The 15,580-nt window shown below is 45.1% G+C and overlaps 1 protein-coding gene and 1 pseudogene across 6 annotated transcripts in view; one reads left to right on the top strand and one right to left on the bottom strand.

Moving 5' to 3' along the window:
* Positions 1–15,580, top strand: part of LAMA2 (laminin subunit alpha 2) — a 3,129,796-nt gene that overhangs the window by 2,194,783 nt on the left and 919,433 nt on the right. For all 6 annotated transcript variants that reach the window (XM_085611831.1, XM_085611827.1, XM_085611830.1 and 3 more), the window contains one exon: positions 3,406–3,540. In XM_085611831.1, the coding sequence (XP_085467957.1) occupies positions 3,406–3,540 (135 nt within the window). The remainder of the gene's footprint in view (positions 1–3,405; positions 3,541–15,580) is intronic.
* Positions 11,148–11,489, bottom strand: LOC146820955 (large ribosomal subunit protein eL30 pseudogene; annotated as a pseudogene).

Here is a 15,580-nt window from a genome sequence, read left to right as displayed (position 1 = left end):
ATATTACCTATCTGTTCTTCGACACACGATGGTAATGGGGATACACAGTTTGTACTGCAACAGTCCTTAGAGATAGTGATAAACAAATTCACAATTTGTCAACGGTTCTATTCCATACGTTAGTGTGGTTTGTTTTTTTCTGAGAACAAAAGTTTTAACAAACATGTCTTTTCTTACATGGTCTCACATTTCCTGCATCTCCACTCTTGAGAAACACCCATAAGGGGTTGGAAACATGAGGAGGTTGGTCTGGGTTGGAAACACATGAGCTTCAGCAAAACTTAGAAAAGGGGTAAGAGTCTGTAAAGAAAAAGGGCCTGACTGCCAAAAATGTGTAACTCATGGACTTATGAAGTTACTCGTGTGCAATATTTTCATTTACACCTTCTTTACTAAATCACAACACAATCTGGCTGCTTCTTTATGTATAATTTACACACATTGTCACTCAGCTATGTAAGGGCATGAAATTCACTGATAAACCTGAGATTTGCTGCCCCGTAACACTCAATACATACTCTGTCGGTTATATACAATGCAAATCAGTAAGTTTAACGCATTTTAATTTTATATATTTTTCTATTTGTCAAATAAAGTTTTACTTTTTCGGATATCTACCCTACTGCTCTCCTTTGCAATGTGCTCACCCTATACTGCACAATACGATGCTTGCACAGACATGGGTCTTGCAGCTGTACCTGAGGTTAGATGACAGACATTAGAAATGCTTTGAGAAATGCTTGGGGATGAGGGTTGAGGTCAATCTGGCTGGGTGTTCACGTACTTGCATTGGTTTCCTTTTCTTGCCCTTCTGTCACACCTACCGGAATCCGCACAGGCGTAAATAAAGAATTCATTCTAACTTCTTTTGCACTGTATTTCAATGATACATTTTGTACGTGTAATTTAAAGCGTTTATATACGTAAGTCCGACTTACACACGGAAAATGGTTTTCTATATCACGACCTGTGTGTTGCAAGCAGTGACACAGTTGCGGACAACTGAATGCTAATATTGGGACTGGATATATTTATGCCAGTAGCCCATTTTGAAGACAAATGTTTATGAAGATTGGTGCACGGGACAAGACAAGACTTTTTCAGAATGCGCCATGTGTGTCAGGCATGTGAGTAATAGAATTGTGACTATATGTGTAAAAAGTGAGTGTATTAAGAGTACATAATTAAAAGAATAGCTGGAGACTTTAGAAGCAGCAGGCAGTTTTAATTGCTGGACACATAGGTGAGAGTGATAGCACAAATGCAGCAATAGTGTGTTTGTGGTGAGCACTAAGTCAGGGTGGTGAACTCCGCTCTGCTCCCGGAGTTTGGGGAGTTTTCTGCACTCCGCGTTACGCGTGGCTTGCAGAGTTTTTTTACCCTCACTGGCGATCGTCAATGTGCAGTTGGCAAGCGCGAACGAGTAAAATCCACCTCCTGGCGAGAATTTTCCCTGTTGGTAATCGTCAACATCAAGTTGGCAATCGCAAGTATGGAAAATCAACCTACCGGTGAGATTTCTCAACACGGGCGGTCAGATTTCTTATCGCGTTGAGAAACTGTCCATTTGCGTTGAGAAAGCTGCCGCTCGAGTAAAAATCTACCTGAGCGGCAAAAAGGAAGCAGTGCCCACTTGCACTGTGCATGGTGCCATTCGCGATGATTCCACAGTTCAGACAAGCATCTGCCACTGAAAATCATGACGAACAGCATTTATCTTGCGGAGGTCCACGTAGCGTGGCTGAGGTTTTTTTTGCACTTCACGGAGTTCCGCGTAGCAGACCTCCGCAAACTCCACCCAGGCTTAGTGAGCACACCGGTTTTGAAGGGTGGAAGTAGAACACATTGTTATCATCATTGTTAGTAGACAGAGACATAGGTCCCTGGAGTTTGTGTGGAGCACATTGCCGCAATTTCAGTTGTATAATTTTTGCCACACCTGATATCGTCGGTGATGGCAAAATCCCCGCTGCTCAGCGAGGATTTTGCAACGTTTGTTTAAACGTGTACTTTGCCAGATTTAGTCGGATTTAAAATACACGGCGAACCAGGAAACCATTCCTCAGCCAAAATAGGACGATCCATTTATAATAGATACGGACGCCTTTCAGAAACGATCTTATACTGGCACACAAAGGATCGGGCCATACCTTAACTGTAACGCATCACTCTTGGAAATTATTCTCCTGTACAAATAAACTACTGGAGCTGCCTCTGTAACCAATTTGCACTTCCTCATAAAGTGAGGCTATAACCTTGTAGATTCAAGTTTGAGCAACACGTCTTGTGCAGACTGCCCTATCCCCAAAAGTCCTTCTGTCAGCGATGTTCATTGCGACACAGATGAATTATTGAAAAAAAAATTTTACATGGAGGAATACATTTGTCAGTCCTGAAGAAGGTGGTCTTCATCATTGTGCACCACCGAAACGCGTCGACGCATATAGTGTGGAGTGGAATTTGTGTGGTACAGAACCCCGCAAAAAATTAGGGTGTATCATTACCAGTTTTTTTCTGTCAACCATAATTACAAATTCACACCTTCAAGATACAATTTTGATATCTGTCCTTTTTTCCTCCCAATATATGAATTGTCTATATGTGCTGTTTTAATTTTTTATTCACATTGAGTATCATGTTCTTCTTAATTTTGTACCTTTAGATAGCATTTATATTTCTTCTGCACTGTAGTTTTGTGACAATCTCGAGTCATATATTTGTGACTTTTTTATTTTGATATAATGTGTTTTTTAATATGCTAATAAATATCAACGGATGTTTTTTACAAAAAAAGGTGTCTTATATTGACAATTTTCCAACATTTCTGGTGGGGTGTTCACAATTGAGCTCTATGGAGTATGTTAGTGAGTGAATGAATCGAGGATACTTGATGCGATACAATTCCTTTATCTCAGCCCAAAGAGAAACATTTTCTTAACCAAATAGTTAATGGTGCTCTGTCTCTTTGGACTTCATTGAGCCCCTCTCCTTGTTTTGCAATGGCTTCAATGATGCCTTAGAGGATATCATATGTCATTAGTGAATGGTTTTATGAGGTTTTCTTTGACATCACTTGTGAACTCACAAGCAGTGCAGGAAGGTGTACATATGACTTTGAAAAACATTTATGACTGCCTTATTTTACATTTTGACTATGGAATGCAACATTATATAAAACAAGTTTGTCACGGAATATATTCATAAAATCGGAATTTCTCAATTGATCTCTTGTTCGTATTGCGGTTCTTATTGATGTAGCAAATATGCTGTATGTGTTGCATCACATGCACAAAGTGCCCAAAGGTAATGTTGGAATAAATGTTGGTACCTTCCATCAAACTGTAAGTGCCTATATTTCTCACAGGGGGTGTTGGCCTCGTCTTAAATAGTTTCATTTTTTTTCAGGCATGTTCTCCTGGCTTTCATAGAGTGCCACCTGCATCCCCGATTAGAAGACCTGGTCCAGCTCTCGGAACATGTGTGCCGTGCCAATGTCATGGTCATGCAGACATGTGTGATCCAGAATCCTCCATCTGTCAGGTAGGAGTCTAAGACTTTCAGAAAATCCAAATTCTGTTTTTATACTAAACAGCTGCGCTCCTAAGTCCATGGTCTGGTTTTTCAGCAAGTGTTTGTCTACTTTGTTTCTGGATCATAAAAGTCTCTTTCATTCAAGGCCAATCAGCATCTCTCCCTATGCTTATGCAAAGGAACAGCTATGACCACTGCATTGGCACTCATCGTAAAACTTGTAATAAGTATGGTGAGAAGCAGTGGCGGCTGCTACTGGGAAGCAGCACTGGGTGGGAGGAAGGGGGGTTTAAAAGAAATTAACTTACCAGCAGGCCGACGGGCCGGTTGCCTCCTCTCCTCCGTCCTCTTCTTGGATCCTTCTGTGCAAGCAGGAAGCACCCAGGCTCCCAGGCTCCCCATAGCCAATCACAATGCTGCAATGCAATGCCGTAGTTTGACGCTCAGCCAGGGAATGGGAGCCTAGGCATGTTATACTCCCAGGCTGTAATGCAGCCTGGGTGGAGATCAGGCAAAGTACGCATGACTGTTTGGGGGACACAAGAGAGTGCCCACCACTCCTCCACCCAGCTCTGAGAGCAGAGCAGATCCGCCCGCCCCTACAAGACGCTTCAGCAGGAACAAATAAGACTATAATTATGTCAAGTTATTATCTTTAATTGTTTTCATTTTTTTACACTGCAAAAAAGCAGTGGGGCGACTTTCCTCCACCTTAGCAGAGGAGCTGCTACAGGTGAGTAGGAGAGAAATATGCCACCACATCCTCCTTCGTCATGTTTTTTGTTTTATTTGAATAATTCAGGTGAAATTCCTTTTTATACAAATATATCAAAAAGAAAAAAATAAACAGATATATTTTCAGATGAATAAGTTTATCCCTGAAACCCAAAGCACCTAACATAGCCCACATACACTCCCAGCCCACGCCTTCTCAGCATCTTATAAAATCATACTTATTCTGGTATTAGATTTCGCTGCAACATCGAACTCCACAATTGCTGTATTGGTGTGGCTAGTAGTGTCCCTTCCCGGTATGAACCAATGCTGTTGTTTGGAGACTCGCATCGGGACAGTCACCTTTAAAAATTCACTAGCTATTATATTCTTAAATACTTTATAAAACTCCAATGGTAGAGCGTCCTCCCCTGCCGCCTTGCAAACCTCTGGGAATGAAACACCAGCTGTGCCAGTGCCAATCTCCCCCTGTGTCCACTGCAAATTTCAAAACCTAGCATTGAAAATGATTTGCCGGTAAAATAGCCAACCCCCCAGATGGAAACGGTTTACGATGTACAAATAATTATATTATAGCTCGCAGTAGATGATCTTATATGCCAAATAAGTCTCTCTTTAGAGCTAGCAGATGGGGTCAAGAAATCCTTATTTCGTCCCTAACCAACTGCTGCTTACTTGTTGAATTTAAGCCAGAGACATTCCAGTTCACACATTTAATTCGAGCCTTAAGCCTGAAAGGTTATGCTGGGCAGTCCTACATCCTTTAGACCACATTGAAAGACAGAGATAGACATGTACTTTTGAAAGAGCAAAGAAAAAATAAACAATTTTAGGGGCTAGAAAGTCATCTAACAGCAAGAATTCTAAATAGTAGAGCCTATCAAGCGAGTCATAGCCTGCGTAACATCCATTTCAAAGTAGCACATCTGAATCCGACCATCTTCTCCCTCCATATTCCATTGCTGCTCCTGGGTCTCAGCAGTGCGGCCCTTAGCAGCTCCGCTAGCTCCACGCCCTGCGGAGCAGGTTCACTTGCTGCATCGCCATAATGTAGGGGGTGACTTTGATCATGCGAAGCTGAAGGGACAGAGCTATGAATCCAGAAGCCCAGCCAGCTATACTCCAGAAACCTTGGAGCCTCCTGCTGCGAAGCAGCAGCATCCAGACTCACATAGCAGTATGCAGCTGATTCAAAGAGATCACTCTCAGCTTTCAGAAATCAGCGTTTTGCTGAACCAGCCAAGGACTGAAAGCCAGTGATGTACCTCAATGGTCAGGAGCACTGGGGAGAGCACATCCTCATCGGCGAGAATCAACACACCATCTTCCTTCTGCTCTTGCCCTTCAACAGTTTCCACACCCTACTACAATCCAAACTTCCTGCTTTTTACAGTAAGCTTCTAGGTTTTTTTTAACATAAGCTAAGATCTTATTATAATACCTAACTATAATGACACTTTGACTTTTGTTTTTTTCCAGCGAATTTCTGGACTTTTTAAATGTTATGGAAGATCATATACCATACCTGACCATAATGTTTATTTAACTTTTTTTCAGAGAATTTCTATGTTATTTTACCACATATCACTCAACACTTCCACTGTGCACAGCCGTCAGACACTTGCAACTGGGGTTTGGCACAGGCTCAACCCTGCTACAGCCTGCCATCTTTGGTCAGCTTCCTAACCCTGCTCCTCTTCTGCTTGCTCCTCATTCTCGATCTGCGTTCCCCACCCCTCACCTCCTGTTCTTCCTGGTCTGCTTGAGGTCTCTTCCCACCTCCTGGCTGCACGCTGTGATCCATTTGCATGTTCCGGCCCCTCCCGAACTCTCTGTACTAATTTGTACTGCCACTGCTGATGGGGGCCTGCCCTCTGTCATCACTTTTCTTCCCCAGCTCTTATCCTCACCCCCATCATCAGTTTTCTATGTTTGTGCTCCTGCCCTCCTTCCTGTCCTGTATAATGCACTGTGCTGACCCTGCCCATTCAGGTCAGGTTTGCCTAGGTTTGATTGCTGCCCCTGCTTGCATGCCTTGTATTCGCCATCTAAATGCCCATGCCCTATCCAGTCAGTTCTATGAGGACAGTTTATTGCCCCTGCCAGTACTGCCCTACATGGCCAGCTTGCTGCCCCTACTTCCCTAATTTTTGCGCTTCACTCTAAGTGTTCTATGTGTGAAGGCTCCTGTTGCTTCCCTCATGCCCTTCATGGTGCATCCGCTGCCCATGCAGGCCTCTCGTTTGTGGTCAGCTGGTCAATCCATCGAAGGCTTGCTGCCTCTGCCCCCTCCTTTCTGCCCTCCACTGTCAAAGGCTGTTCCTTGCCCCTCCATCCAGGCCTGTGTGGTCTTTTGTGCTGCCACTAACTCTCCAGAATGCCTTTCCTGCTTAGCTTGCTGCTCCTACCCACTTCCTCCTAGCTCTCTTCTGTCTGAGTCCATACCACTGCCCTATCCTTCATGCAGAGCATCATCTGATGTGCTGCCACTGCCACTTCCCTACTGTGGTTAGCTTGTTATCCCTTGCCCTGACCCCTTCCTCTGCCATACAGTGTCTGAGTTCATACCCCTGCCCCCTCACTCTAGCTCTGTGCGTGTTACTCCTACCTTCTTTTCAGCCCTCTGTTGTCCAAGTCTAGCGATGCATGAATAGCTTGCTGGTCCTGCCCCCCTCTCTCAATTATCCATGTGCATGCCCCTGTCCACTCTATCCTGCCCTCCATGGTCTGTTGAGCTGTCACTGCCCATCTGCTCAGCAAGGTCAGCTTGATGCCCTTGTCCCGGCCCATTCCCCTCTCCCCTCTCAAAAAATAAAAATGGCCCCTAGGTTTTGGGTCCCTGGGGCCATTATTCTGCGTGGTAAGGTGGCTGCATTACCTCTCCTCATAATAATTTGATCGACCCAGGGAATGGTGTCCCCGGGGCCTAAAAATGATTGGGGAGGGGGCACATGCCCCTCCCCATAAAACTAAATGCAGCCCACGGGGCATGGGATCCCCAAGGCCTAAAAATGGCCCAGGGAGGGTTTCACACACCACCACCCCAAAATAACTTATTGCACCTAACCCCCCGGAGGCTGCGGCAAAAACCCAATTTTTATTTTTAAGGGCAGGAGCCTGCTTTTTCTTGTAATTACCTTGGATTCTCTGCGAAATTTGAAGCAAAAGTTTTGGAAAATTACGTTTTTTTACCAAGGGGTGTCCCCCACCAGGCCTATGGGGGCAGGGTAGAAACCCCGTATTTTTTTAACCTTTTTTGCAGGACAGGAGACGGAGTCCCTGAGTTGTAAAATGGCTGCCGCCAATCTTAGTTGATGTGATGGCAGCCAGTTAGATCTTATCTTTAAACTGTTTGGCTCTGCGCAACTTCCGCGTCATGGTATATAAATACATTTTCAAAAACTGCTGAACAGATGTACACCAAATCACAAAAACATGCATTCTAGATGAAGATTTAGCTTCTTGCCAAATTTGGTGGAATTCTGTTCAGCCATTTTTGTGGTATTTCTGTAAAAATTTCCTATGAAAAATTGCATTTGGGGAGCCCCCGTGCCCCAGCTGGCACACATAGTGTATATCGGCAGGAGCCAGCATTTTTTTATTATGTGGATGCCCCGGTGTCCAACCAGGTCACCCACCATTCTTTTTTTAATGTGGAACCTGTGGCTGGAGCTATGGGCCCTCACAGCCCTAGCCCGCTCCCCTTTCAGAAGCCAGTCATTATTTTTTAGGTGGGTGCCCGCTCAATCCCCCATATCAAATCTGTTAAAATAAAGGTACCTGGCCCACCCCAGGGTTCCAATGTCTATAATACAAAATGCAGTGGCATTTTTTTTTATATGCCATGGGATCGCAGCTTTGATTTTTTGATTTTTGATTTGGCCCCAGGAGGGTTTCTCTGGGCCTCCCCTCTAGGGTTGCAGGGCCAAGTATCGATACTCTGCCCCTTATATATTTTCTTATAAACAAACTCAAGAAAGGTGACAAAATCTACGAGTCCTGCAATGGCTGCCTCCCACATTGTTTTCGCATGTTGCAGCCAGCCAACCAGCACTCTGCCTCCTGCACAAGTGCACTCCCAAAGGTGCAAGACAGCCCAAAGAAAAAAGTCACCTAGGGCAATCAGAACGCTCTATTTGTTTTCAACTGGGTTGAAGAGTCTCTCGTACCCAACCACCCTGATTTATACAAACTTTTGATCCTTAATTTTTCAAAAACGTCTGAACAAATTGACAGCAAATCACAAAAAGCAAGTTTCTGGATGTAGATCTAGCTTCCTGCCCAATTTGGTGTGATTCTGTTCAGCAGTTTTTACGATATCGCATTCTGAACCAGTCTGTGAAAAATGCATGGGGATTTTGCGTTTTAGGACCTCCACTTTTCCTTAGCCGCTGCTTGAAGGATCACCCCAAAACTTTCCATTAAAAAGCTAGGCAAAAAAGAGCACTTTGTTTAAAAAGCATTCAAGGCTGGGCTGGGGTGCTTTTACACCTTTAGTAGGGTGACCAGAATTTTAAGGCCAAAATCCGGGACATTTCACAAAAATAGAAGAAGGACTACAATTTTATTTCAAGCAAGTGCACAGAATGACAGCGCACCTCAGCAGAGAATTACAGAACAGGCAGTAAGAACATACATAAAATGCAATTTTTAAACCCAGTAGCTTGCCTGTTAATTAAATTGCTTTCTTGAAACAACTGCTAACTATCCCTGCTTTGTAAAACATAAAAAAGCACCTCCCGCCGTTTTCAGTGGACCCTTTTTAGAAACCGGGACATGAGCTAAATTTCTTGAAATCTGCCGGGACAGCTGGTGAAAAACCGGGACCGTCTGGGCAAATCCGGGACGCCTGGCCACCCTAACCTTTAGGGCTGTATTAACTTTAGTAGTTTGTGAATAGAAATGGTCTTATTCATTTTGTGTGTTTGTATTAGTATGCCCCTACATGAACCCCTTCTTAAATTTCCTTAAACCACTCCTATTAGTAAACCCCATTTTGTGTTATGTTCCACCACTGAATCCCACCCCCTTCCTTTTTGATTTCTTCCTACTTCCACACCCCACCCACCCTTTATTCTCCTTTTCACGAGAAAGTAGGGGAGGTGATCAGACCCTCCCTAACCATATGTGTGCAGTTAGACATTTTTTAAGAGGATACCTATTGGTGAATCAAGAAATCTTTTCTCCACTATATTACAATTTAGCTTTATAAATATTATTTTTTATGTTATTATTAACCCCCTTTTCCCTAAATTACACTAAAGATAGCCTAACTTCATCTTCCTCCTTGACCTCCTGGTGAGGTGTCATTCTTTAAGGTCTGCTGTGCATAGATCTACTCATTACCTGTTTGTTCAAGGTGCTTGTTTTCTGTAAGAACATCAGAATGTGAAACTACCCAGTCACAATAACTTTTGCTGTGATTGCTGTACAATATGTGCCTCAACCCCAGCATTCTTAATTTCACTGATTAAAGCTTTAATTTCCCTGCCTCCTCAGTGGTCTCAAAAGATACATCCAGAAAGATGTGAGACAAATTACATGGAGAAAGAGATATGCGCCTAGGGGAGATGACAGCTCTTTAGCAGTCCACCTGAGGAGGCTATGCCCATGGGTGGTCTCTTTACATGTTGCAGGTTGGAGATGCTTCAACGGGGGAGGGCACCTATTTCAACTCTCTGCAGCCCGGAGGGCCACTTATGCCAGCTTATAGATGCCAAGCGGCTCTGAACTGGCCAAGATCTCCTCAGCATGACAGCAAGGCCCTGCCCACATCCATTCATTGTGGTAACCCTTGCTGCACAATAATTCAGCTGACGAGACTGAGGAGGATGACAGACTAGACCAAGTGGCACCTCAGCCTTCTGATTTGGTGTCAGAGGGCGACCATTCATATGCTGTGGCCTCAGGAGTCGAAAGTATCAATGACTGCAAGCCAACCCCTGGAGCGGTCTCCTGCGGGCTTGATCGGTGGGGCCTGGCCCGGACCTGATGAAGTACAACAATCTTGCAAGTTGAGTGCACAGAGGGACCTGGCCCACCCTCCTCCACCAATCTCGCCACTCCACAAACCGTCAGACCTTAACTGGGGCCAAATGCTGCAGACTCCTCCACCCTGCTCCTCACATTGTCTGTGTACCGCTGGGAACCTTCTGAAGTGCTGTTGAGGCCTTGCCAACATCCTGCAATGCTGGCCCCCTCCGCGTTATGCATTACTCGAGCACTGGCAGGACCGTGAGGGGCATCAGCACAGGCCTTGCTGCACCATGACCTCCCCTAAACAGCAATTAGTGGTGCGCCCTATTCATGTCAGCAACCGCTAAGGTGCAATCATAGACACGATCAACGACATCTTCTAGGACCACCCACCAAGGACCTGGATGGCTGTGACTGAGTCACTTCAACTAACCATTAACCTGCATAGTGTATATCTGAGGTGATTCAATCTGACCTCCAAGCTGTCCATCATTCATCAATTCACGAGTGGGATAACCATGGTGGGCCTTAGTTCACCACTCCTCTTGACACCCGTGTTCTGCGGGAACCCCTCGGCATCTGCCAGAGCCCCTCTGCATCTGTGACTGACGGCTTACTACTGCCAGACAGCAGGCGAGAAGATACTGTGACACCCTTGCAACAGCACAGGCCGTGGTTATACCCCAAAGACACAACTTATTTGCCAGACAACTTCCCACTCTCAATCCAGCCATATGGGACACGAGCCCCCAACACTTCCGGCCTTGGAGATTAGAGGGAGCATTTCCAATGACACTGAACGGTGTGACTAAGGATGGATCATAAGCTGTCCTTTGCAGACCCAAGGACGGAGGGCACTCCTCTCTCTAAAACCAGTTTTATTTAGAAAAAAAGTTGAACAGGATTTACTTCTCACCCGTCTGCTCTGGCATGCTTCTAATGATATCAGAATCACCTGGATCAATGATTGGTAATGTGCATACTCTGTTGTATTTTCCACAAGCTGTGCCCACTTCGATGTTGTTCCCACTATAGTGATGCACACTAGTCTTTGCGAACATGGCATAATACTCAATCTCAGACTTCCTCAGAGCAGGGCAGTTCTTCACAAGGATAACCAGTTTGACTTTCCCCTGGTGAATCAGCGTCTGTTTGTATCCCAGCACATACTTGCCACTTTTCATAACCAGTTGAAGTCTCAAATTGATAGACTCAAGGGTCTTTTTCGTCTTCTTGGCGACCACCATCCTGATGCCGGGAGATTCTGAAGAGCAGTCTGCACCGCCAATATGGGGGTGCCACGGACTTTAATGCCAGCTCCCATTGGGCATCTGATCACGTGCCCTCAGATCCTACTTGCCCCATCCTCCTCCGATGATATCAAAATCTATGAGACAACTCCTGTTTATGGAGGCTGTGGCGGGATGGCACTTTAAGGAGGGTAAAGAGTGATACATACCAGGATGCGACCTTGGAGGTTATACTGAAAGAAATGGCATCACTCAACCTACCACTCTGAGAAGTCGTGGATAACAACTCTAAGACCACGACTGATATAAAATCTATTCACCATGACCTCACCTCACCTCCTTGAACAATAGGCTGACCAACATGTAGACTAGACTTGACCACATAGATCAGATACTGCCATCATCCATAGATTGAGAGTAGAACTACTGGTGTCTCCAGACACAATGTAATAAAACTGTAGGACTACAACTGTCAGGATAATCTCCAGCTCTCCGGAGTTCAAGAGAGGCTGGAAGGCAATGGCATGATGGGATCATTGTCACATTCCTCCCCAACATCACTACTTTCCCATTTAATTCTCACTGGAGTTCAAGAGGGCCCATCTCATTTGACCCGACAGCCTAATGACCAGAAAGCCCTTTGGCAAATATTTGTTTGTGTTTTAGGCAAGCCAGGCTGGTGCTTTCAGAGGCCAGGAAGAAGAGCCCATTCCACTACAACACCAATATGATATATGTCTTATGGAAGTTCCCTCAGGAGACAAAGTCTACTTGGAAGCTGTTTATTCAACTATGCCCTTGCCTCAAACACCTAGACATCAGATATGGCCTTCGGGACCCAGCAACAATGCACATCACTCATGACAACAAAACAACAGAAATAATTGACCCAGACTAACTGGATCGATATCTGAAATTGCTTTCCCCCACTACAATGGACATTTGGGTAGGTGCTGGACCCCAGTGGCTGGACCCAAACACCATTGCTCTGCACAGATATGCATATTTGAGGAGGAATGCCTCTGACTAGAAGAAGTCACAAACAATAGTGTGGTGGCCCGATGTCCTACCTTACCAGCAGAGGCCCCCTTTGAGTGACAAATCCCGATCTCCTCTGAAGTCCAGACTCCTGAATACCCGATGCTTGCCTGGCCATAGTGAGGGAGGGTTTACCACACTTACATCGTACCATAGAGCCCTTATCAGCATCTCTACCTGTTCAATGACCATCCTGAATCATGCTCACAACCTTTATCATAGGAGATCCCACATGGATGCATCCCGTGCCCCTGCACCTTTCCAACCACACAACTAAAGAAAATCCCATTGACCCACTTTGGGTCAGTTCTACTCATGATTCATTTCCACAGCCTCCCTCACACAATTCACCTCTCGGGCTCTAATATTAGCAACGTCCATTTGGGAGACCTTGTTGTCTGACACAAGTCATTCACCCTGGAATAATCCTGTTATTTCACCAGCACCCCATAGCCCAGCCCTTAACGTTTGCACCAACGTGGCAACACTCCCTAATGGCATAAAATATCTTGCAGAAAGCAAACTTCAGCCTTACCTAAGTACTGATCCCCTGTATTTTTTTACCCCTCACCTCTTGAATGCAGAGACCCTTGACACAGGCTTTCTGCCTTTCCATGGTATCCCTGAAAATCAATGGTCTTTCCAACTATGTCAAACGAAAGAAAGTACTTGACTATATATGATTCCTTCAGCTTGGCCTAGTCCTCTTACAAGCGACCCTCCTGACAGATGCGGAGAACCAAAAACTCCTGAGAGAACGGGTGGGAAGAGATCATCATGCTTGCAAGCTCATCCTGCTTTCCAATGCTCTACTACAATGAAAGGGTTGCTATACTTGTCGCAAGACAGCACAGCTAAAGGTCCGTAGAATCTACTGAGACCCCTCGCGGCCATTATGTCCTTATTAAAGCTTCCATCAATGACTGGACTTTTTTGATTGGCTCCATTTATGCACCAAAACATGCAAAACAGGACACCTTCACGGCCAAAACCTGTGTCCTGCACCAACACTTTAAAACCAAAATCGTATTGCGGGGGGAGACTGGAACTTGGTGCAAGATCCATACATTGACAAGTCGAACCACCCCCTCCCTCAGTCAGCCCCGGAAAGAAAGCTACTCAATGATATGATGTCAGACTTCTCCCTGGTGGGTCCCTGGAAAATATTGTATCCCACCACCAGGCACTACACCTACACCTTTTGTGCGCCTGATACCCGCATGAAGATTGACTTTTTCCTTCTCCTCCCAACTCTCTTAACTCACTTCCACAATGCTGCTATCAAGACAACAGGGGTTTAAGACCATTATGCCATCTAGGTGTAGAGCAACCTTGGTGTACCAAGACCACCCCCAATCAGTGGAGACTGAACCTATCCCACTAAAAAACCCCTGATGACATGGCAGGGATACACACTCACTTTCAGACTTTCTTGGATCACAAAATGTGACCATTGCCAACCCGAGTACTTCATGGGGAGCAGTCAAGGTGATTATAAGAGGGGACATCACACGAGAGAGGGCCCGTAGGAAACTTGCAGCCACTTAGACTAAACATAAGCTTGAGTTCCAACAACTCACCTCCCAGTACTCTTCCCTGCCCAACATCGATGTACCAAGAGCCTTGCTACAGGCCAAACACAACCTCAATGTACTATACACCTCCAGAGCGGAAACACCTTCATCCCATCTTAAACAGTGCCACTATGAGCAGGGTGAGAAGGCCAGTTGACCTTTGGCCTTGCATACCCACCAACTAGCAGCCTCTGGCACTAACCCGGTCATTCTTCACACAGACTGTGCGCCGCATACTCATCCCCTGGACATTCTTGAAATGTTTAAATCCTACTATGAGACACTATACACCTCTCAGGTAGCAGACTCCCCTGCTGAGATAGAGGTGTTATTAATGCAACATGAACTCCCTAGGCTCACTCTGACACAACAGCAATCACATGAGATTATCTTTACAGAGGAGATCAGGGAAGAGCTAGACAATCTCTCATATGACTAATCCATAGGCCTAGATGGTTAGCTGGCTGAATACTAAAAGAAGCATAGAAAACCGACTGCCATCCTTCCTTTGTAAAGTCTTTACTGAAACCCATTCCTTCTCTGTGACACACGCTGGAGCCATTAGTGCGAAAATCACAGTCATACCTAGCCTGGCAAGGACTCACTGCATTGCGTGAGCTACAGGCCGATGTTTCTATTAAATGCCTATACCAAAATACTGGCCAAATTCCTAATAAAATGTCTCACATGAGTCATCCTCTCTCTGAGCCTTATCCCACGTCTTCTGAACATTGTTCAAAGAAAAAGACAACAAAGTCTCTGTCGATGCCGAAAAGTCATTTGACAGAGTAATCTGAAACTATATGTTTCACGTGTTGCATCACATCGGCATAGGTTCCATATTCTTGGCCTGGGTGCAGAGGCTCTACACACTCCCAAAGGCGATAGTGACTTGCAATGGCTACACCTCCATGTCCATCAACAAACACAGAGGATCAGGGCAGGGATGCCCGCATCCCCTTCTGCTATTTATCCTTCTCCTTGAGCCCTTGGCAATAGCCATCTGGAACTCACCTAACTTACATGGCATACTGCTACCAAGACGGATTCATGAAGTGCAACTCTACAACTATGACATCTTATTATGTACCCAGTGTCCTCCTTGAATATGCTAACAGCATTTTTAATCCACCTTGTCTGGCTATAAAGTGAACTGGGACAAATGGGAAGCCTTACCACTGATGCACACATGACACGTACAGCACTCAGCAGGCATCTGTACAAAGGGACACCTATTTCCTTTAAATACCTTGGAATCTTAGATTCCCAGGGCTAGCTAACATCGTAGAGAACAACATTGAATCCTTACATGAGAAAATTGAAGCTGATTTGAAACGCTGTTCCGACCTCATTGTCCCTCTGGGATAGGGCCCAACTGCTTAAAAATAACATCCTACCTAGACTTTACTAACCTGTTCTCATTATCCACCACCGTATCTCTTCCCTTCTGATGATGAAAATGTTCTTTTGGAGCAG

Source organism: Triturus cristatus, chromosome 6 (assembly GCF_964204655.1).
Source record: "Triturus cristatus chromosome 6, aTriCri1.1, whole genome shotgun sequence".
Classification (NCBI taxonomy): domain Eukaryota; kingdom Metazoa; phylum Chordata; class Amphibia; order Caudata; family Salamandridae; genus Triturus; species Triturus cristatus.
Note: the sequence above shows the minus strand (reverse complement) of the source record. Positions and strands in the feature narration are given on the sequence as shown.